This window comes from Heterodontus francisci, chromosome 13 (assembly GCF_036365525.1).
Source record: "Heterodontus francisci isolate sHetFra1 chromosome 13, sHetFra1.hap1, whole genome shotgun sequence".
NCBI lineage: Eukaryota > Metazoa > Chordata > Chondrichthyes > Heterodontiformes > Heterodontidae > Heterodontus > Heterodontus francisci.
In genome coordinates this window covers 64,959,643-64,982,032 of record NC_090383.1, presented here as the reverse complement: position 1 = coordinate 64,982,032, position 22,390 = coordinate 64,959,643, and the positions used below count along the sequence as shown (strand labels likewise).

Genomic DNA, 22,390 nt, shown 5'->3' with positions numbered 1-22,390 from the left:
CCTACCTGCCCATACCTAAGGTCTATGCCTGAGATGTTAACTTTTCTGTTCCCTCCACATCTTACTGTGTTTCCAGTGCTTTTGTTTTTCTTTTAAATACTATTCATTGGGATGACAGCATTAAATTGAATTATGGAACCATAGATCTCAAGGCCTAAATAAAGGCTTTTGGTACAACAGAGAAGAGCGATCCTACAGGGTGTGACTAGGCAGTGCAGCTGAGACGTGGTATTTCGTTGCAGACGGAACAAACAAGAACAGCAGGAAATGGCTTCGGCTGATTTGCGCAAAGAGCTGGAAGATTATCTGAAAGGGCTGAACATCGAGACTGTATGTGAGGAACATCCCGAGGTGAGCGACTTCATGTTGGGGAACAGGAGTACGCTCGGTCCCGGAACACGAGCACTGGCTGAACGACAGCTGGAGCTTCTGCTTCTGCAAACGCCGCCTGAACTGAAGCGGCGAATGAGCCGTCGCTCCGGCACTCGGTCCGCTGGCTGGGTCAGAGTGAGGGGCGCATCCCATCCTCAGTGTCAGCACCATCGAGGGTGTCTGAAACTTAGTAAAAATCAGATGAAGTGGGGTGCACTGAAAGCTGTTGAAACGCTTTTTCATGGAGTCCATGCTGTTCAGAAATATGCAGTTGTTTTTGTTAACACAATGAGATATTTAATTCAGGAGAAACTTTTTTGCCCAGAGAGTGTTTAGAATGTGGAACTTGCTGCTACAAGGAGTAGTTGAGGTGAATAGCATAGATGCATTTAAGGGGAAGGTAGATGAGGGAGAAAGAAGTAGAAGGACGTGTTGATGGGGTTAGATCAAGAAGGATAGGAAGAGACTGTGTGCAGCATAAACACGATATGAACATGTTGGATCAAATGGCCTGTTTCTGTGCAGTTAATACTTTGTAATACATTGAATGAAGTTATGTTATCAACTGGAATAAGAAAAACTGATTGGGTTTAACAGAGATGTCATAATGTATATTATTATGTGCTCTATTTCACGTGTGTTTTTTAGCACCGATTCCTGAATGCCACCAGCCAAAGAATGCATGAGGGTATGTGATGTTCCTTAAAAGCAGATAACCAATTATTAAACAAACTTTCCAATATGACAAGGTTGTATTTTGTATAGGAACTTGAAATAATTTCCTGCTGTCACTTTAAAGTGACACTGAAACAGTGAAAAATCAACATCAAAATAAGAAAGCATGGTGTGTCATGCAGGCTCCCACCTGCCAAGAATGAGGCACATTGGTTTTGTCATATGAACATTGATTTTTAACTGTTGCTGGAGCGAGGAGATGACTTGTTGAACAGCTCAGCCGTGACTGGAAAAAATATTTGCATATACTAACAGATGGTGCTTGTGCAGACAAAGGACCATTCTCTGAAACATTCAACCCACAATGGATGTTGATCACCGGACAGTGAGGGGGTGGGGAAGCACATTCCAGGGCCTGCTGGGGTGATGCAATCCACAAGGGCCAGGACTGGTTGGACCAGCTGGTCACATGACTAACTGGCTGTTCTAGGGTTTTTTGAACTCGCCACAGAAAGTTTGAAAAGAAAGACTGTTTGCTGCTGGACTCAGACGATCTCTCCTGTCTGCTCCCATCTCTTTCTCACAAGCCTCTGAATCCACTGAAGACACATAAACCCCAAGAGAGAAAAGTCTCCTACAGCGAACAAGGTTTAAGAAGAAAACTGGGCCCCGAATGAAAAGCAAGATCTACCTACAATCAAGGACTCCACAGTGAGCTTGAAGAACCGTAACAAAAACTCTTCAGATATTGCCTCAAACCTTGCCACTTTATTTTTCTTCTTTTTTCTGTCTCTATTTGCATGTGTGTATCACATATGCATGCTAGCGTGGGCGCATCGTGTTTCCATAGGTGTTAACCGAATTAGAGTTTAAGTTTAATAAATTTCAACTTTTCTTCTTTAAACTTAAGAAAACCTGTTTGTGCTGGTTTCTTTGCCATTTAATTGGAAAGCAGTGAACAAGGATTCACCAAGTGGGAGCTAAAAACACTGTGTTTAAAATTAAATAAAAACAAGAAACGCTGGAAATACTCAGCAGGTCTGGCAGCATCTGTGGAGAGAGAAGCAGAGTTAACGTTACAGGTCATTAACCTTTCTTCAGAACTGCTTTAAACTGTGTTTAAAATTAAACGCTGTTACGGTAAGACCAGGTGAAGGCTGAGAGGGACCCCAAGACACCTTTTTCACCTGGTCGTAACAGAAATTTGGGGGCTACCATCCTGGATTTTACCCACAGATAAATGAGAGAAATTGCAAGTGGGAAACCAAATTGTTCCCAATCAAAAAAGAGCAAGATTTCAATACAGGTTTTCTTGTGGTTGTGTGTGCTTGAATACGAACATGTCTGTGATTGAACCTAGTAGCTCCCTAAGCCAGGGTGAAGTAACTTGGGATAAGTTAAAAGCAGTGTCTGTGGAGGAGTTGAGAAAAATGGCGGAGCAGTGTGGGATCACTGTACGTGGCAAGGCCAGGAAGTCTGAACTCCTAAGGCTAGAGGCTAACCATTTTTCCCTTGAATCTGAAGCAGAAACAGGGTTAGAAGCAGACAGGGTACTGCTGGCAAAGATACAATTGGAAAAAAGGAAACTTGAATTAGAAGATAGGGAAAGGGTAAGAGAAAGAGAGACAGGAGAGGGAGAAAGAGAGAGCCTGTCAGAAGGAACGTGAAGAGAAATAAAGAAAGAAGAAGGAACGAGAGAGAGAGAGGAGAGAGAAAAGTAATATTCTGGAAGGAATGCGAAGAGAGCTGAAGCAGCTTGAGTTCACTAGGGGGCGACAGAGTAACCCCAGTGAAAGCATGGCCAATATGGAGGAGCATAATTCAGAGCTGGGTACAAAATTGTTAAAACTAGCTCAACTAATCCCAAAATTCAATGAGGAACAAAGAACAGCACAGGAACAGGCCATTCGGCCCTCCAAGCCTGTGCTGATCTTGATGCCTGTCTAAACTAAAACCTTCTGCACTACCGGGGACCGTACCCCTCTATTCCCATCCTATTCATGTCGCTATCGTACCTGCTTCCACCACCTCCTCCGGCAGCAAGTTCCAGGCACTCACCACCTTCTGTGTAAAGAACTTGCCTTGCACATCCCCTCTAAACTTTGCCCCTTGCACCTTAAACCTATGTCTCCTAGTAACTGACTCTTCCACCCTGGGAAAAAGCTTCTGACTATCCACTCTGTCCATGCCACTCATAACTTTGTAAACCTCTATCATGTCGCCCCTCCACCTCCGTCGTTCCAGTGAAAACAATCCGAGTTTATCCAACCTCTCCTCATAGCTAATGCCCTCCAGACCAGGCAACATCCTGGTAAACCTCTTCTGTACCCTCTCCAAAGCCTCCATGTCCTTCTGGTAGTGTGGCGACCAGAATTGCATGCAACATTCCAAGTGTGGCCTAACTAAGGTTCTATACAGCTGCAGCATGACTTGCCAATTTTTATACTCTGAGCCCCGACCAATGAAGGCAAGCATTCCGTATGCCTTCTTGACTACCTTATCCACCTGCGTTGCCACTTTCAGTGATCTGTGGACCTGTACGGCCAGATCTCTCTGCCTGTCAATACTCCTAAGGGTTCTGCCGTTTACTGCATACTTCCCACCTGTATTAGATCTTCCAAAATGCATTACCTCATATTTGTCCGGATTAAACTCCATCTGCCATTTCTCCGCCCAAGTCTCCAACCGATCTATATCCTGCTGTATCCTCTGACAATCCTCATCTCTATCCGCAACTCCACCAACCTTTGTGTCGTCCGCAAACGTACCAATCAGACCAGCTACATTTTCCTCCAAATCATTTATATATAATACAAACAGCAAAGGTCTCAGCACTGAACCCTGCAGAACACCACTAGTTACAGCCCTCCATTCAGAAAAGCACCCTTCCACTGCTACCCTCTGTCTTCTGTGACCGAGCCAGTTCTGTATCCATCTTGCCAGCTCACCTCTGATCCCGTGTGACTTCACCTTTTGTACCAGTCTGCCATGAGGGACCTTGTCAAAGGCTTTACTGAAGTCCATATAGACAACATCCACTGCCCTTCCTTCATCAATCATCTTCGTCACTTCCTCAAAAAACTCAATCAAGTTAGTGAGACACGACCTCCCCTTCACAAAACCATGCTGCCTCTCGCTAATAAGTTGATTTGTTTCCAAATGGGAGTAAATCCTGTCCCGAAGAATCCTCTCTAATAATTTCCCTACCACTGACGTAAGGCTCACCGGCCTATAGTTTCCTGGATTATCCTTGCTACCCTTCTTAAACAAAGGAACAACATTGGCTATTCTCCAGTCCTCTGGGACCTCACCTGTAGCCAATGAGGATACAAAGATTTCTGTCAAGGCCCCAGCAATTTCTTCCCTTGCCTCCCTCAGTATTCTGGGGTAGATCCCATCAGGCCCTGGGGACTTATTTACCTTAATACTTTGCAAGACACCCAACACCTCCTCCTTTTTGATAACGACATGACCCAGACTATCTACCCTACCTTCCCTAGACTCATCATCCACCAAGTCCTTCTCTTTGGTGAATACTGATGCAAAGTACTCATTTAGTACCTCGCCCATTTCTTCTGGCTCCACACATAGATTCCCTGCTCTGTCCTTGAGTGGGTCAACCCTTTACCTGGTTATCCTTTTGCTCTTTATATACGTATAAAAAGCCTTGGGATTCTCCTTAATCCTGTATGCCAATGACTTTTCATGACCCCTTTTAGCCCTCCTGACTCCTTGCTTAAGTTCCTTCCTACTTTCTTTATATTCCTCAAGGGCTGCATCTGTTCCCAGCCTTCTAGCCCTTACGAATGCTTCCTTTTTCTCTTTGATTAGGCTCACAATATCCCTCGTTATCCAAGGTTCCCGAAACTTGCCAAACTTATCCTTCTTCCTCACAGGAACATGCCGGTCCTGGATTCTAATCAACTGAAGTTTGAAAGACTTCCACATGTCAGATGTTGATTTACCCTCAAACAGCCGCCCCCAATCTAAATTCTTCAGTTCCTGTCTAATATTGTTATAATTAGCCTTCCCCCAATTTAGCACCTTCACCCAAGGACTACTCTTATCCTTATCCACAAGTACCTTAAAACTTATGGAATTATGGTCACTGTTCCCAAAATGCTCCCCCACTGAAACTTCGACCACCTGGCCAGGCTCATTCCCCAATACCAGGTCCAGTACGGCTCAATCCCTAGTTGGACTATCTACATATTGTTTCAAGAAGCCCTCCTGGATGCTCCTTACAAATTCTGCTCCATCCAAGCCCCTAGCACTAAGTGAGTCCCAGTCAATATAGGGGAAGCTAAAACCACCCACCACTGCAACCCTGTTACCTTTACATCTTTCCAAAATCTGTCTACATATCTGCTCCTCTACCTCCCGCTGGCTGTTGGGAGGCCTGTAGTAAACCCCCAACATCGTGACTGCACCCTTCCTATTCCTGAGCTCTACCTATATTGCCTCGCTGCATGACCCCTCCAAGGTGTCCTCCCGCAGTACAGCTGTGATATTCTCCTTAATCAGTAATGCAACTCCCCCACCCCTTTTACATCCCCCTCTATCCCGCCTGAAGCTTCTAAATCCCTGAACATTTAGCTGCCAATCCTGTCCTTCCCTCAACCAAGTCTCTGTAATAGCAACAACATCATAGTTCCAAGTACTAATCCAAGCTCTAAGTTCATCGGCCTTACCTGTTATACTTCTTGCATTGAAACAAATGCACTTCAGACCACCAGTCCCGCTGTGCTCAGCAACATCTCCCTGCCTGCTCTTCCTCTTAGCCTTACTGGAAGATGGAGAAGAATTTTTCGTGTCCTTTGAGAAACTGCCAAGGCAGCTAAAATGGCCAGCTGAGACCTGGTCTCTTTTATTACAAAGCAAGCTAACTGGAAAAGCCCATACGATTTATTCCATTTTGCCAGATGAGAGTTCATCAAATTATGAACTGACAAAAAACGCTATCCTCGGGGCAGATGAATTAGTGCCTGAAGCCTATTGTTTAGAACCCTCAAGAAGCAAGCTAATCAAACTTATCTGGAGTTTGAAAGAAGTAAGCAGCTGGCTTTTGACCAGTGGCTGAGGCCTCTTAAAAGTACAGCTCAGCTATGAGAATCTCAGAGAAGCAATTCTGTTAGAGGAATTTAAACACTCTCTGCCACTCTCCATAAAGACCCATGTAGAGGAGCAGCGGGTTGCGAGAGCCCGGCAAGTGGCCATTCTGACCGATGAGTTTGCTTTAATTTATAAGTCGGTCTCCCAAGGGAGAATATTTCCTAGTCATCTCCACAAATCCAAAAAGGACAAAGGATGGGAAGGTGATAGGAGCCCAAGCAGTCCTGGGAGAAAAAGAAAAGCAGGAGACACATGGGGCCCTCCTATAGCCAAACAGGAAGGTGCTGGGAGCAGGAATGAGACCCAGAGACGTCTGTGCTTCCATTGTCATAAAGCAAAGCATTTAAGAGCTGACTGCTGGAATCTAAAGGGAAAACCCGTAGGGTTAATCAGGGCACAGCCGCTCAGGGAAGACGGGACCCTGAACAAGCTGTGGCTTTAACTGTAGTAAGGGTGCAACCCTGGAAGCTTACTACAGCAAGTGCAGGAAAAGCTAATAGGATTCCTGAAGGTTATCTGGGTCTTGTGTCTGAAGGGAAAGCAACCCCATACCCCTCGAATGTGGCAAGCAAGCCCATAGTAATTCTCAGGGATACAGGGGCCACTAGATCCCTTTCACTGGGAAAAGGCCTGTCCTTTCCCCCAGAGAGTGCAGTGAACACCAGAATGGTGGTGAATGGTATTGGAGGGCAGTGTATGCCTGTACCTGTAGACTGCATGCACCTGGAGTGTGACCTAGTTTCAGGACTGGTGACTGTAGGAATAGTCCCTGGTTTGCCTGTGGACAGGGTTGGCCTGCTCCTGGGTAATGATCTGGCTGGGGTGAAGGTGGTAGCCGCCCCCCCCCCACCCCCAGTAGTGAAATAAAGACCGCAGGAGGTCAGAGAGACAGGGCAGTGGCAGGAGACAGACCCCTGCAGTTTCCCTGAATGAGTAGTGAATCAGGCAATGATCAAACCAGCTCCCCCAGAAGAGACTGCATTGGCACTGCAGGCAAATGACCACAAGGTCTGTCTGAGACTTTCTTTGGAAAGTTAAGAGACCCAGGGAATGAATTAAATGGATTTTCTCTAGCTGAGGCTCAGCGAGCCAACCCAATATTGCGAGAGTTAGCATAGGCTGTCCAGTCTGAAAGTGAAGCAGATGGAGTCCCTGATTGCTACTATTTAAAGAATGAGGTACTGATGAGGAAATGGAGTTCTCCTCACAGACCTGAGAGCAAGGAGTGGACAGTAGTTCACCAGTTAGTGGTGCCACAGAGGTACCGGAGAGAAATATTAAGAATGCCCCATGAGATTGCAGTGGCTGTACATGAGGTATACGAAAGACCAAAGCCCGCATAAGATGTGGTGGAGTACTGTAGGAGTTGCCACATGTGCCAGGTTGAGGGGAAACCCCAACCTACAGTGAAACCTACGCCCTTAAGTCCTGTACCGGTGTTAGGAGGACCCTGCAGCAGAGGGCTGATGAACTGCAAGGGACCCCTGCCGAGAACAAAAGGGGACAGGCAGGCACAAGGCTGACAAAAGGTTAGAAAGGGAAGGTAAAATGTGACCAAAAGGGCAGGTTAAAGGAACTCCAGGAGGAATCCCGTATGAAAGCCCCTTCTGTCCGGTCAGCCAACCCTGGAAAATGTGAAAAGTTAGACCCCACATCCTCCTATGTAAATTCAGACGCTAGAAGCACCCCACCAGTGCTGCTAACAGCATGTACAGGAACCTGCAGAGACAAAAACAGACCTCTAGGGGGGCATAGAAACTGTGAGGGTGATGCCTCACCTAGTCGAAGTGCCACAGGGGAGTGCAGTAGAGTCTGCATAAATACCTGCAGGCAGGAGTGTTCCAGAGGACAAAGGGGAGATTAGCAAAGAATCCTCCCCACAGTCAGAAAAAAAAGCAAACCACCCGTCCCCTGAAGTCGAAAGCCTTTGTATGACTCAGCAAAGCACTAAAAGAGAGTGCAGGATGGACCCGCCCACTGCTGACTCTCCTGGAAAAAATTTCCAACTCGGGGCTAATTAAACCTAACCATCTCAAAGACCCTAGGCAGCCATGGAAATGGACAAACTGAAGAAAAACTTCCCCAAAGAACCACATGTTTACTGGGATCCCAAAAAGGGGCCAAATAAAGCAGCACTGGCACCAAGAAAAGACAGGCTGTTATAAATGTTAGGATTTATGAATGAATGAGAGAAATGCATGTTTTTTTTCTGTATCTTATATTTTCTCTTGACCCTTTTAATGAAATGCGCTTTTCTCAAATTGCATTTCATTCTGCTGGGTGTGGAGGTGTCATGCAGGCCCTCTGCATTGGTTTTGTCATATGAACATTGATTTTTAACTGTTGCTGGAGCGAGGAAATGACTTGTTGAACAGATCAACCATGGCTGGAAAAGGTATTTGCGTATACTAACAGACGGTGCTTCTGTAGACAAACAACCCACAATGGATGTTGTTCATCGGACAGTGAAGGGGTGGGGAAGCGCATTCCAGGGCCTGCTGGGGTGATGCAATCCACAGGGGCCAGGACTGGTTGGACCAGCTGGTCACATGACTGACTGGCTGTTCCAGGGTTTTTTGAACTAGCCACAGAAAGTTTGAAAAGAAAGACTGTTTGCTCCTGGATTGAGAAGATCTCTCCTGTCTGCTCCCATCTCTGAATCCACTGAAGATATATGAACCCCAAGAGAGAAAAGTCTCCTACAGCAAACAAGGTTTAAGAAGAATACTGAGCCCCAACAAAACGCAAGATCTGCCTGCAATCAAGGACTCTACAGTGAGCTTGAAGAACCATAATAAAAACTCTTCAGATATTGCCTCAAACTTTTCCACTTTATTTTTCTTCTCTTTTCTGTCTCTGTTTGCATGTGTGTATCACGTATGCATGCTAGCGTGAGCGCATCGTGTATCTGTAGCCGTCAACCAAATTGGAGTTTAAGTTCAAGTTTAATAAATTTCAACTTTTCATCTTTAAACCTAAGAAAACCTATTTGTCCTGGTTTCTTTGCCATTTAATTGGAAAGCAGTGAACAAAGATTCACCAAGGGGGAGCTAAAAACACAGTGTGTTTAAAATTAAACCCTGTTACAGGAAGACCAAGTGAAGGCTGAGAGGGACTCCTAGACACCTTTCTCACCTGGTCGTAACAGGTGGAAAACCATCCATGAAGGCACCTCCAAATATGAGGCCCACCTTCTTGCTGATACTCAATATAAATACCAGCTGATGAGGTCGCAGTTGAAAAATCAAGTCTATCTGGGATCCACTGATCAATCTGCAGATATTCATTCTGAGCAAAAACAGATCTCGTCAGCTATTGAAGAACTCACTGCAAAAGGTGAGATTATATTCTGCCTGTCTTTTGGCTGACAAACTAGTGTCTGCGATAAACAACATAAAAAATGTTATAATTGGCTTGACATGCTTTTGCTGTAATTGGGAAAAGTGATTGAATCTCTGCCCAAGTCGGCTGTCATGTCCTTTCTTAAGGATTCACTTTAACTGTCGTGGGTTGATATATTTTCCAGTACTATGCAAGTTATTCGGCTTATACCACACCATTCTGCAGTTAAAGATCAATTTTCAGCCGCTTTTATTTTTAATACAGTCTCAAAATTTGTGTATTGTACAGTAAAACCAGCCGTGATCTTTATCCACATCTACTATTGCGGGAGCATGCTAATTTCTACCATGTGCTCATCAGTTAGGCTCCACTGAAGAGCTGATTGAAAGCCAGTTGCTCACAGTTAGTAAAACTGTTTAAAACAAATCACTGTGTAACCCTTCGGAGGGTAAATACATTGAACAGCTTTCCTCCTCCCCCAGCACAATTCCCTTTAAATGTTGGATGTTAAGCAATGCAGTTCTTGATAAAACACTGACTACTACTGAAAAGGTTAAATTAAACGAGTTCATCTCCTGTGGCATTAGACAGTCAGTCACAGAATACAATCTCTTACTATTTCTGTTGCTTTTGTGTTGCTGGTTTTCTCTGTATCTCCTTTTCTGCTTGTCTCTTTTTCACTTTCTGCCTCTTTCTCCCTAAATTCTTTTTGCTTGTATCTGCCCTGTTCACATCTCAGTCTTTTTCTTTCCTTAAGGGTGGATGGTGTGGCAGGGAAAGTTACCACTAAGAACTGCAGGCTGCATTTACCTGTTGAAGTTGTAGGGAAACTGTGGCCTGAAGCCCCAGACAATCCCCTCCTGCCCCATCACTTATGCTACCTCACTTCCGATCTCATTGCTCGGCCCAGGAGCCTGGTGACCAGAGTTCGGATGCGTTCTTGACAGCATTAATTCGCAATTATATAACACTGAAGATTCATGTTCTCTGGAAGCCTACTGCAAAAAATGGAGACTCTGACCAAATGCTGCCAAGACTGTCATCTCAGCTTTTCACCTGAACAACTCGAAGGCCAGGGAAGAACTGGCCAGTTCTGCGGCCCACCACTCACCCATGACCCAACACCAAAATGCCTTGGCATCACTCTTGACTGTACATTGACCTACTGACAACACCTCCAGAACATTGCAACCAAGTTCAGACAAGAGTGATTCTCATAAGGAATCTGGCAGGTACCACCTGGGGCAGCAGAGTCAACACATTACGCACTACTTCACTCTCCCTGGTCTACCTAACAGTAGAATACGGTCACTCAACCTGGCTCAGGAGCTGCCACACAAACATGGTAGATTTCCATCTCCGGGAAATCATGAGGATTATTTCTGGAAGATTGAGATGAACACAGCTCAAGTGGCTTCCTGTGCTAGCACACTTTGAATCTCCTGATGACCACAGGGAAAACATTCTCCTCAAAGAACACCACCGGCTGACAATTGATGAACCACTCCCACAGATACAGGACCTCTAACCCACTCATTTGCTTGAAATCTCGTAGCCCCTACTGGAACACACTCCACACCCTACAAACAAACAACAGCTCCACCTCTCGATGGCGCACCTCCTGGTTGACTGTTAACATCACCAACCACAACCTGGTAACTGACCCAAGCGGTGAAGTCCCAGGTTTAAACCTCCCACAGAAAATCTGGACAACCCTTAACCACTTGAGGACGGGCTATGGAAGATGTGGCCACTTGCTCCAGAAGTGGAACAGGTGGACCAGCCCAAATTGTGACTGTGGTCATCCAAGTCAGACCATTGCCCACATAATGAACTCTTGCCCTGAGAGATCCATTCTCGTTGGCATCACAACCATTCACACTGCATCAGCTGAAGTCATTGAATGGGTTGTTAACCTTGACATCGAACTATAACTGCTTCCCCAGCCATATGAATATATATACTTCCAATCTATCCCTTTGCCCTCCCATTATTTTCTATCACTGCCTCACTCCCATTGCCACTCCTACCTCTTCCCTTCCTGCTTACTCTACTGTCACTTACCTCACCTTCCATCACTCACTCCATCGAAGGTCAGTGGCAAAAAACCAGATGACCCCTAATCCTCACTCTCAACCGGCTTCCTTCCTCTCTTATCTCCCCTAAAAGGAGCTTTGTTTCCTCTCAAATTCAAGGATATTGAGCAGAATCTTGTGAGCTTAGTCCCTGCTGGAACAGCGGGACCGTATTTGGGTCAGGAACCCGACTCACTGATTTGCACGCCTTGCAGTTGCTCTTTCTCAGAGCAATGTAATTATTATCCCACCTCCAGGTTCCCTGACCAATCAGAGAGGGCAGGTGGGATAATGGACCTAACCAAGCAATGAAGGATCTCTATTCACAGGGACCTGGCAGGACTTGCAATGGAAGCAGTGATTGCAGCGTACAGGGTACCAGTGAGAAGGAGCAAGACCTGCAGAATGGATGGAAGACATGAAAAAGTTTCCCGCCAGGTGGTGATTGACGCAGTGAGGGCAGGAGAGAAATCATCTTCCCTGAGGACGGCAGGAGGAGGCCAGCTAGCCTCAGCAAACTGGTGTGGCTACAAGTCACAGAGGCTGTCAGCAGCTGGACTGTGGTGCCGAGGACCTGGCTCCAGTGCTGTGAAAGGTTTAATGACCTCATGAGGTCCAGCAAGCTGCGTGTCCTGCAACTCTCAGCTGACAGCCAGCACCTCCCTAGCATTCTCTTGTACAGCACTTCTCTGACACACACACCTTGCTGTCGCATGCATTCCTTTATCTCCAGCCTCCTCCTCAAATCCCTATTTCAAATCACTGACCCTCATCATATTTCTCTCTCACACCCATTCCTCACAACAACCCTCCTGAAATATTTACCCTCCATCCTCAGCAATTAGTTCACTCCGAACTCTCTGCCTTTTTTAATTGCAGGAGAAGAGAGTGCACAATTCCAGAGAGAGGCAGGGAACTGTGGGGTGGAGCTACAGCCATGGCCGCCCTGACTGCAATGTAGGAGGAAGCCCTGGGACCGGCAGGGTGGCACCTTTACAGGCTATTGTTGATGAAGAGATGGGGGTGGCACTTAACTGTCACTGATATTGAATCAATGTCACCAGTACTTTAAATGTTATGATCTGCACAATGCTAACTTGAAACCCAAATTTACCTACGTTCAGCACTAACTCGTCTTTCAGCTCCCACAGGTGCATTGCTGGTGCTGACGAAGGAGATGAGGGAGAAGCCCGAGGAGTTTTCAGAGAGGGACCAGCAGTCTGAGGATACACCATCACATGACTCCTGTGCGCCCTGCACGTGCGCAGATACACACACCTCCGTGGGTCCAGCTTCTCAGGGCGACACATGCTGAAGAGTAGATCACTTGAGCAGGAGTAAATGTTTTCATGGTGTCAGTCTCAAGAGTGCTTGCTGAATGCTCAAGTTCAGCGGTGTTATTCGCTTCTTTAATATTTTACTTGTAGCCCTGGTAGTTTTCACTGCAGATTCCTTCTTATTATCTGTTTCATCAGAGTTTGTCTCATGTCACAGACAGCAAAACGTCCAAGAGGTGGATATTCTGAGACGCTGTCCACACACATGGGTTGGAATCATACCTACAATGGCGGAACCCAGACTTCACAAATTTGGGGTAATCTTCGAACTTCTTACCAGAATGACGATTAATCTTCTTCCTCAACTCACTAAACTTGCAGGCAATGTGGGCAGTATGACAATCATGTTCTGGGGCATAGCCAGCACATATTTGTCCAGGGTGGTTCAGGATAATAACCTGTGCAAAATGGAAGCAGCTTCCATTGGAGGATCAGTTTTATTGTCACCTGCATCATTTCTATGACGGATATCCTTAACAGAAACATTCTTCACATTGAAACCAACATTATCATCAGGAAGGGCTTTGTTTTGCATTTCCACAGATTTCATTTCAGTGAGAATATTAGTGGGAGCAAAGTTCACCAATGAATTAGACTTCAACATTCCTGTGTCAATGCAACCAACTGGCACTTTACCAATACCACAAATCTTGTAGAAATCCTGCAAAGGGCGACAGTGAAGTTTGTTTGTAGGTGCTGGAGAAAGGGACAGCAATGGAGATTCTCCATTGGAGGATGCAGGACACTGCAAGCTCTGCTTGCCTGGACACAAATGCTGAGCCTCAGGGATCATACTCTAAAAGAAGCAATGGGAAATGTGTGTGCTTCTGTCAGAATCTCCAGAGGCAGTGTGCACCCTTGCACAGAAAATGGAGGAGTCCATCTCTAACATGAGTGCCATGATGTCTCACCATTTGCACAGATGACCACCTGCGTTGAAAGAGTGGCTACCTGCATGAAGGGTCATACGTGGCAGGCCACTGAGTGCATGCTGGCCCACACCAATGGCCTGCACACTCTGGCTGCCATTTTACAGAGGATCAAGCAAAGCATCACCTTGGTGGCTGAATGCCACACTCACATGCAGCCAAGTGCTCCCATGCTCTTGGTTAGCGGGGAGGTGCAGGTGGACCCAGGGAGAGAAGATGGAGAAAGGACTAATGGCAGCGCGGGCTCTTCTCGAGGCACCCCACTTCTCGGCCCATGCCGTCCTCCCTACTGACAGAGCTGTACATGCTGCATCCTGCCCTGAGTCTGCCCCTGCACAGGTGCAGGTGGGGCAGTCTTTGGTGAGGCTCTCACTGGCTCCAAAACCCAGAGAATATCCACTATGGGCATCTTATTTGTCAGAACAGGGCAATGAGCAGCCTGCTTCTAGCTCTGCTAAAGCATAGAGGTACCACCGCATAGAAGTAATAGAAAGCTTACGAGGAAAAGGTCTTAGTTGCACAAAAGGATTCACTTGGGTGCTTATTACATTGTTACTGTTCCACTGACGCTATTTATTTAAACGAAGAAATGAGTTTATGTGAAATACTCATTGCCTCTACTTTGTTGCATCCCTCACTGATCCTGGTCAGTTTCATTCCGGAGAATGGAATGAGCCACCTTGATGAGGAGGAAAGGGTGTGACTGTAATTGCTCGCTGGGTGACTGTAGGGAGGAGGCATTGTGATGGTGGGCGTTTTGCACAGGAGTCTTGATGGAAAGCTTGCAATGCTGCAAGCACACTTCTCAAGTGAAGGGTGCCTGGATGAGGTAGGCATGGGCTTCTCTGGCAGGCAGGTCTGCAGCTGCAGGCACATCAAGCTCCTCCTCCCCCGAGGATTCAGGGTGCTCTCCACTTTCCTCTTGCACTAATTCCAGTCCTGTCTGCAGCTCCATATTGTGCAAGGCATAGCTGACCACAGCAATCCTGGGGATCCTTGCTAGGGCTCATTGAAGAGCACCTCCAGATCTGTCAAGGCAGCAGAACCTCATTTTGAGCAAACCAGTGGCTTGCTCTGTTGTCGCCCTGATTGTCTCATGGCTCCTGTTGTACCTCTCCTGTGCCTCTGTGGATGGGTTCCTCACTGTAATGATTGGCCAGGTCTTGAGTGAGTGTCCCTTGTACCCAAGAAGTCAACCACTGTGGAACATGAGACTGCCGCAGTATGCAAGAGTCATGGCAGTTCTATATGGTGCAGACTTCCGTTATCGTCTTGCAGTGGTTACAGACCAGCTGCCAATTAGGGGAGTGGATCCCCTTTCAATTAAGACACCTGGCTGTTATGATGGTGCCTTGATAGACTGCACTCATGCGGCAATCACCCCAAGACCTGTGGAAATCTTGCGAGGGAAGCAAAGCTGATAGCTATCTGGGTTTGACGGTCCTCATTTGTGTCAAAGTGAATGTAGTTGGAAACCTTGAAAAACAAAGCATCGGTGAGCTAGCTGTTGCAGTTGTGGGCTGCAGATTGCGAATTTCTACAGATGTCAGCGGCAGATCCCTGGAAGCAGCTGCCTGTTCTTCTTGGGCGGAGGTCTTCTTCCAGAAGATTGCATATGTCTGCAATTACTGCCGCAAGCACCTCAGCCTTCTAAGGTGCTATTGTTTGGAGAAGTCGAGGAAGTTGACCCTTGACCTAGAGACCCTGGGCTAAGGATACCACCTCCTCCCAGTTGCAGCCCTGTGTCCATATCCTCTGTTCTAATCAGCTGCATGTGGCTGTGGAGAAGGCTACTGCTGCTGCTCCTGACAATGTGGCTGCTGAGTTGGAGCAAGATGCACCTCCTCCTGAGGTCCAAGCAATTGCAGAATATATAGCTCCCATGTTACAGGGAAGTCTCACAGACAACAAGGTGAAATTACCCTCAGTTGAATCCAAGGCACTTAATAGAAGTTGTGCAAAGTTGCTATTCCCAATGGGATCTGTGAATTTAGGCTGAAAGAACTGCTCCTGTCAGCGCGAGCATTTCACTGTGGCTAGCCATAGGCTTGCTGATTTCAGCCTTTATACTGTTGCTATCAGGTTAGTTTCACTCAACAATGAGTTCCCGCTGTGCACTCACTTTCCCCAACCTGGCGAGGTGTAGACATGGCCTAGAACCTGTGCGCTATTGGGAAAGAAGGATATCCAGGATTAAAAAGGCTCTTAATTTCCTTTTTAATTGACTCAATTGCTTTCCTGCCAGACCCAAGGGGGTTCCCCATTAGCCTCGGAATCCACCCTGGGGAAAGGCAGAAGAGGGCAGGATGATGTCAGAATCTCAACCCGTCGTCAATTTTAGGGGATTTAACTCCCCGCATGCACCGGAACCTGCCTCTACTTGGCTCGAACATTCTGCTAATTGTATCAGCCCTCCTCTCTATCTGTTTGTCGATGCCTCTACCAAGCACATGTTTCAGTAATTGGGAAGTTTACATTTTATTTCAACAACACAGGTGGCAGAGGCTTTCTTTCTCCAAAATTCAACTCCTTTTGAAAATTTAACTCAAATTAGGATAAGGAAAGTCTGTGTTAAATTAATATGCTTACTACAGTGTCTAGAACTCAAAAAATCTACAACAGGTGCATAAGCAGCCTGTCATTTTTTTTCTCTCTCACACAGCCTCTCTGCTTAATAAAAACCACTCTATAAACCTTACCCAATGAAAGTTTTTGAAACTTGGCCTCTAGAATTTCTTCAAGTAACTTTGAAAAACATCTGATAAGAAACTGCTAGAAACTAAAGAAATTATTGTAGCAGTTCAACTAATTAAATGACACTGAAGCATCTTTGGAAATTGTATACACATTGTTATTATAGCCACTCCAGGCGCTGCTTCACAAACCACTGACCACCTCCAGGCGCGTATCCATTGTCTCTCGAGATAAGGAGGCCCAAAAGAAAAGAAAGAAAGATTTTTAAAATATTTTTGAAGGACTTGTGTTTTAAAATTGTAGAAATTGATTCACTTGAAAGACTGAATAGATTCCATAGATGCTGGACTTTGTTTTTTTTTAAAGTCACTGGAAGGACTTTGTGTAAAAACAAACCCTTACTGGAATTCACATGTCTTAAGCTAATTAAACAGCAGGAGCCTTGATGACCAGGAGAAGTGACATGTCAAGATTTATGGTGGTCAGGAGTTGTTCTCGTTTTTGGATATTGTTTTGGTTCAGTTGGGGATAAGCCTGCTAAGAGAGAAGCAACCAGTTCATCCTTTTTCCACCTCTTTGAGAAACCCTGAGAATCCAGTGTGATAGCTGAAACCCCTGATGCAGTGATTCTCCTGGAAAGCCTGCCAGACTAATTCTTGACGTGGCCTGAAAAGAACTGCTCCAAAAAGATCCCAGTGACAACCGTCTACGCGTATTTGGATGCCAGCATAAGGGACCACCTGGAAACATACCATATATTATCCTTTTCCTTCAAGAATTAACAAGTATTCGGCCAAAGTTTTTTTTTGCTTTTTTTTGGAAAGAGCTCTCTGCAGAGAAAACATCTTCATTTTTTCTTTAACTGGTTTATGTGCGCATGTGTGTTGGGTTAATTTATAAGGGAACTTTCATATTTCAACCTGTGACATAAGCTTTGCAGGTTTATTGAATAAGTCTTGTTTTATAATAAATTAATACTTTTGTTGTTTATTAAAAAAACCTGGTTGGTGGATTTTATTCTGAAACTAAAACAGATAAAGTATATAATTGGCCGTATCGGTAACTGGGTAAAACTTTTAAATATATGTTGTGACCCATGGAGAAGTGGAACTAGAGAAAGACAGTGCATTCCTCCAACCTCAGTCATAACAACAGCACATGCTTTTTTCTCTCAGAGGGTTGTGAGTCTTTGGAACTCTCTTCTTCAAAAGGCAGTGGAATCAGAGTCTTTAAATATTTTTAAGGCAGAGGTAGATAGATTCTTGATAAGCAAGGGGGTGAAAGGTTATCGGGGATAGGCCAGAATGTAGAGTCGAGGTTACAATCAGATCAGCCATGATCTTATTGAATAGCGGAGCAGGCTCGAGGGGCCGAGTGGGCTACTCCTGTTCCTGATTCATATGTTCGTATGTATGTTTGTTTGGACTGCACTGTCAGCATTGAAGTCTAAACCCAGGCTTTTGGGAGAGGCTGAGGCCTTCAAGGAAAAGCATGAATGAAGGTACTAAAAGACACAAAATCATAGTACTTATTAAACTCATTCTTATGATGTTGGTGTTGTTGGCAAAACTGGCATTTATTGTCCATTCTTAGTTGCCCTGAGAAAGTGGTGGTTGACCACCTTCTTGAACCACAATTACATAAAATTTACAGCACAGAACCAGGCATTTGGCCCAACTGATCCTTGCCAGTCTTTAATGCAATTCTTTGTCATGGTTTTGATACAACTGAATGACATGCTAGGGCACATCAGAGGGTAGTTAAGGATCAACCGCTTTGGTGTGGGATTGGAGTCATTTCTAGGCCAGTCTAGGCAAGGATGGCAGATTAAGGGAACCAGTTGGGTTTTTACATCAATCTGACAGTATCATAGAGATTTCTACTGAGCAACCTCTTGCCCTAAATTTTATCAGCGTGCTGCGCTGCACGGCAGTGCGCTTTCAATTCGGCGGCCTTCCGACACGGAAATGCCGTGGAGGAGCCCCCGCAATATTACGGGCTCTTTTAAATTGAGGGGGCAGAGCAGCCACCCACGATGATGTAGAGGGGGCGGACTCTGCGTCCCCAGCAACGGCGTCCAGCACCATTTTTAAAGGGCTTTGAACCCTTACAATTACTTTTAATTTTTAAAGGTGCAGCATTCTTAAATTTTTATTAAAAAAATAAAGATTTGGATGGCCCTTCCCCAACCCCCCCAATGGTCATTTCAATGCCCGAAATGACTAACATATGCCTTTTTCCCTACCTGAACCTTACCCCCCTCCCCCCCACCAAACCACTAACATTTGGCCTTTAACCCCTTCCCATTATCCCCACATCCAATAAAAATTGATTTCCTCGCTGCTCCACCCCCTCCCACCCTGAAAATTTTATTCCCCCCCCTCCACCAGGATCACGCCTTGGAACTCCGTGCAAAGTTCCGAAGGCGCGTGGAGCACAAATGGCAGCCGTAAGATCGGCCGCTGCCTGCAGGTAAGTACATTTACACCTTATTGTTAATTTGCATATGGAGAGGAAGGGCACACCGACAGGCGGCGGGGCGGGGGAGGGAGGCCGCAACGAGATCCCCCCACTGCCGATTATGTGCGGCTGGCCCTTCTCGACATCGTGGGTCGAAGCGGGCCTCTCCCCGCAGAAGTTTACTGTCTCCCACACCGTCGAGGGGCTGGTAAAATTCAGCCCCTTGTTTCTAGTTTTTTAAAAATTGAATTCAAATTCTCAAACTGCCATGCTGGACTTGCACTCTCATTCTCCAGATTATTAGTCCACTAACATGACCACTATATTATGCATTAAAAGCTTATTTTAAGCATTAGAGATTTCAGTCACGGAGAACAAATGGTGGTGATCATTTTTTTTTCAGAAAGAATTTGAGTGATTTGTAGATAATAGATAATATAGCACCATGTTGTGGTCGTACAGGGAAGCATGATGGACCAGAGATGAGATTAACATTGGAAATTCACGTCAATCATCACCTACCAGAATTGCAGTGAACCATAACAGATAAGCACAGATTTTTTTCCAGTGGAATTTCCATAGGAAATGATAAAAGGCTTTTCAAGGGACTGCACAAGAATCGTAATATATTATTGGTTGACCTTCCTGGATTGCATGAGGGGATTCTAGAGCAAGTGTAAGCTTCAGGTGAAGTGGGTTCGGGACAGGTGATAAAGCAAAATACTGCAGATGCTGGAAATCTGAAATAAAAACAGAAAGTGCTGGAAATACTCAGCAGGTCTGGCAGCATCTGTGGAGAGAGAAACAGAGTTAACGTTTTTCTCTCCACAGATGCTGCCAGACCTGCTGAGCATTTCCAAAATTTTCTGTTTTTATTTCAGGACAGGTGATGATTGGATTTGAGTGTGCAGACATAATTCAGTCCCAACTTTAAAAGTTCAACATTCTGTTCTTATTTTTATGTGTCCCTTTTATAAATTCCTACGTCCATATTTATAATGGAAACTTGTCATGCTGCAATTACACTCTTTTGCCAGCCCCTCCACTGGAATAAGACGAGTTTATTTAGTCAGTTTCTATTATAAATATGGATATAAAAATTTTATATTGGAAATTAGTTGACAGGAAGTGAATGCAGACGTAAGATTCTTAACTATATATGTATATATACATATATTACTCCATAGTTAGTCAACTTACTTCTAGAACAATTTGTTTTCGAGAATTGAATGTTGTGTCCTACAAAGCCTAAATTATTTTTAACTTCAGAAGTTCTTTTTTTTTTAGGTGTTCACAGTTGAAGCTATGATGCCTTATGTACAACACCTTAAAGGGGCACACAGTAAGAACTTGTTTCTTAAAGATAAGAAGAAAAAATGCTTGTGGTTAGTGACAGTCTTGTACAACAGACAAGTCAACTTGAATGATCTGGCAAAAAAGCTGGGTTCTGGAAGTGGAAATCTGCGCTTTGCAGATGAAGGGACAATGCTGGAAAAATTAAAAGTTGGTCAAGGTTGTGCAACACCACTTGCTTTGTTTTGTGATAAACAAGGGAATGTAAAATTTGTGTTGGATTCAAACTTTGTGGATGGAGGACATGAAAGAATCTATTTTCACCCCATGATTAATTCAGCCACTATGGGTATAAAGCCTGCAGACTTCCTACACTTTGTAAAGGAAACAGGACATGAACCCACAATTCTAAACTTTGATTAAAATATAAGCAAAAGCTTAAATAAACAGACTTGCAGCTGGCTGGATGTATCCAATTTTTCAAGTAACATTTTTGAAATTGCCATTACATTCATTGTAGTAAATACTTCCACTAAATGTGGAAAGTTTTAGCATGGGTTCTCATCTTTGTTTTACTGGAAGAGTGCCACAGTCTCAGATGCATTGATTACTTATATCATGTCTTTTACCAACAATTGTATAAATATATGGGATGGAGAGAATTGCTTACAATGTATTTGAAAGATTATTACCTTTTCCACTTAAATGTTCACAGCACAAGTTTTTCCTTGCCAAGTGAAGATGTTAGTGATGGGGATTTTGGATATATAGCATTTGTATCAAGCTGTCTGAAGTCAGATTAAATATAATTAGGTGCAGAATATATGTCTGTACTCTTTCCCAAACATTTGCTCCTGCTCCAACCTCCTAGTGCTTCAGTTTGACAGTTTTCTGTTTTCCACAATATCCAACTTGGAGCTTTATGAGTAAGAGTATTAATTTTAGGTGCCACCTTAGGAACATTTCTGTGCTGTGGTCCTATATTTGAAATTGAATTGAAAATTGCCAGTATTCAGTGGAGACTGAAACCCAAGTATCAGAAGTGAAATGAAAGCAAAATACTGCAGATGCTGGAAATCTGAAATAAAAACAATAAACGCTGGAAATACTCAGCAGGTCTGGCAGCATCTGTGGAGAGAGAAGCAGAGTTAACGTTTCAGGTCAGTGACCCTTCTTCAGAGGTGAAATGACCTTGTTTAAAAGCACTTCAAAAGTGGCCTTATTTTAGTTTTGTAACCTAGAACTAAAAATACATTTTTAATGCTAAAAATGCAATTAAGACAACTGAACTTATTACTTTTTATTACTACTACTAAATTCCCATTTGTGAACTCCGCGTGAGGATTGATTCGAATGCATTCACTCCACTGCTGTCAGTTTTGAACAAGCCTGGGTGGTCCTGTTACCTGTATCACTTTCTGTGACACATCATTTTTGACATTGTCTATACAGCGCTCTCTTGGTCATCTTCGACTTCTGGTTCCATATACATTGGCAGGCAGGGCCAAGAAAGATGTCCTAGTCGTTTCCATTCTTGAAACATATTTTTATGGTGAAATGTTGCACCAACTTGTCCACTTAGGTTGGGAGTATATTTCAAGTAAATATGATTTTTTAAAATATCATTTCCCCATGAAGTCTCATGGCATCAGGTCAAACATGGGCAAGGAAACCTCCTGCTGATTACCACCAAGCAGCCTCCCTCAACTGATGAACCAGTACCCTCCACGTTGAACACCACTTGGAAGAGGTGCTGAGGTAAGGGCATCACTGCTGACTGAGCTGGCTGACTCCTAAAGAACATCACTGACAGACTGGACTTGTGGCAGGTGGTGAGAGAACTAAAACGAGGGAAAAACCTACTTGACCTTGTCCTCACCAATGTACCTGTCGCTGGTGTAAGTAACATTTGCGCTGCACAAATGCCAGGCAGTATTGGTAGGAGTGACCACTTATGGAGACGAAATCCCATCTTCACACAGATGACATCCTTCATCATGTTGTGTGGCACCACCACTGTGCTAAATGGGATAGATTCAGATCAGATCTAGCACCTGAAATCTGGGCATCCATGAGGTGCAGAGGGCCATCAGCAGTGACA

At 44.8% G+C, this 22,390-nt stretch overlaps 1 protein-coding gene and 1 pseudogene across 1 annotated transcript; one reads left to right on the top strand and one right to left on the bottom strand.

The window, feature by feature from the left end:
• The first annotated feature begins 223 nt into the window (after positions 1 to 223).
• Positions 224 to 21,421, top strand: prorsd1 (prolyl-tRNA synthetase domain containing 1). The gene is made up of 2 exons (XM_068045812.1): positions 224 to 351; positions 20,284 to 21,421. Exons 1-2 carry the CDS (start codon positions 268 to 270, stop codon positions 20,710 to 20,712), a joined length of 513 nt encoding a protein of 170 aa, XP_067901913.1. The 5' UTR covers positions 224 to 267; the 3' UTR covers positions 20,713 to 21,421.
• LOC137376666 (elongation factor 1-alpha, oocyte form-like) lies at positions 13,016 to 13,706 on the bottom strand (annotated as a pseudogene).
• Positions 21,422 to 22,390: the final 969 nt, after the last annotated feature.

Coding starts and splice junctions, on each gene's coding strand:
- prorsd1 (XM_068045812.1), top strand. CDS start 268: ATGGCTTCGGCTGATTTGCGCAAAGAGCTGGAAGATTATCTGAAAGGG. Junction 352..20,283: donor TATGTGAGGAACATCCCGAG/GTGAGCGACTTC, acceptor TTTTTTTTTTAG/GTGTTCACAGTTGAAGCTAT.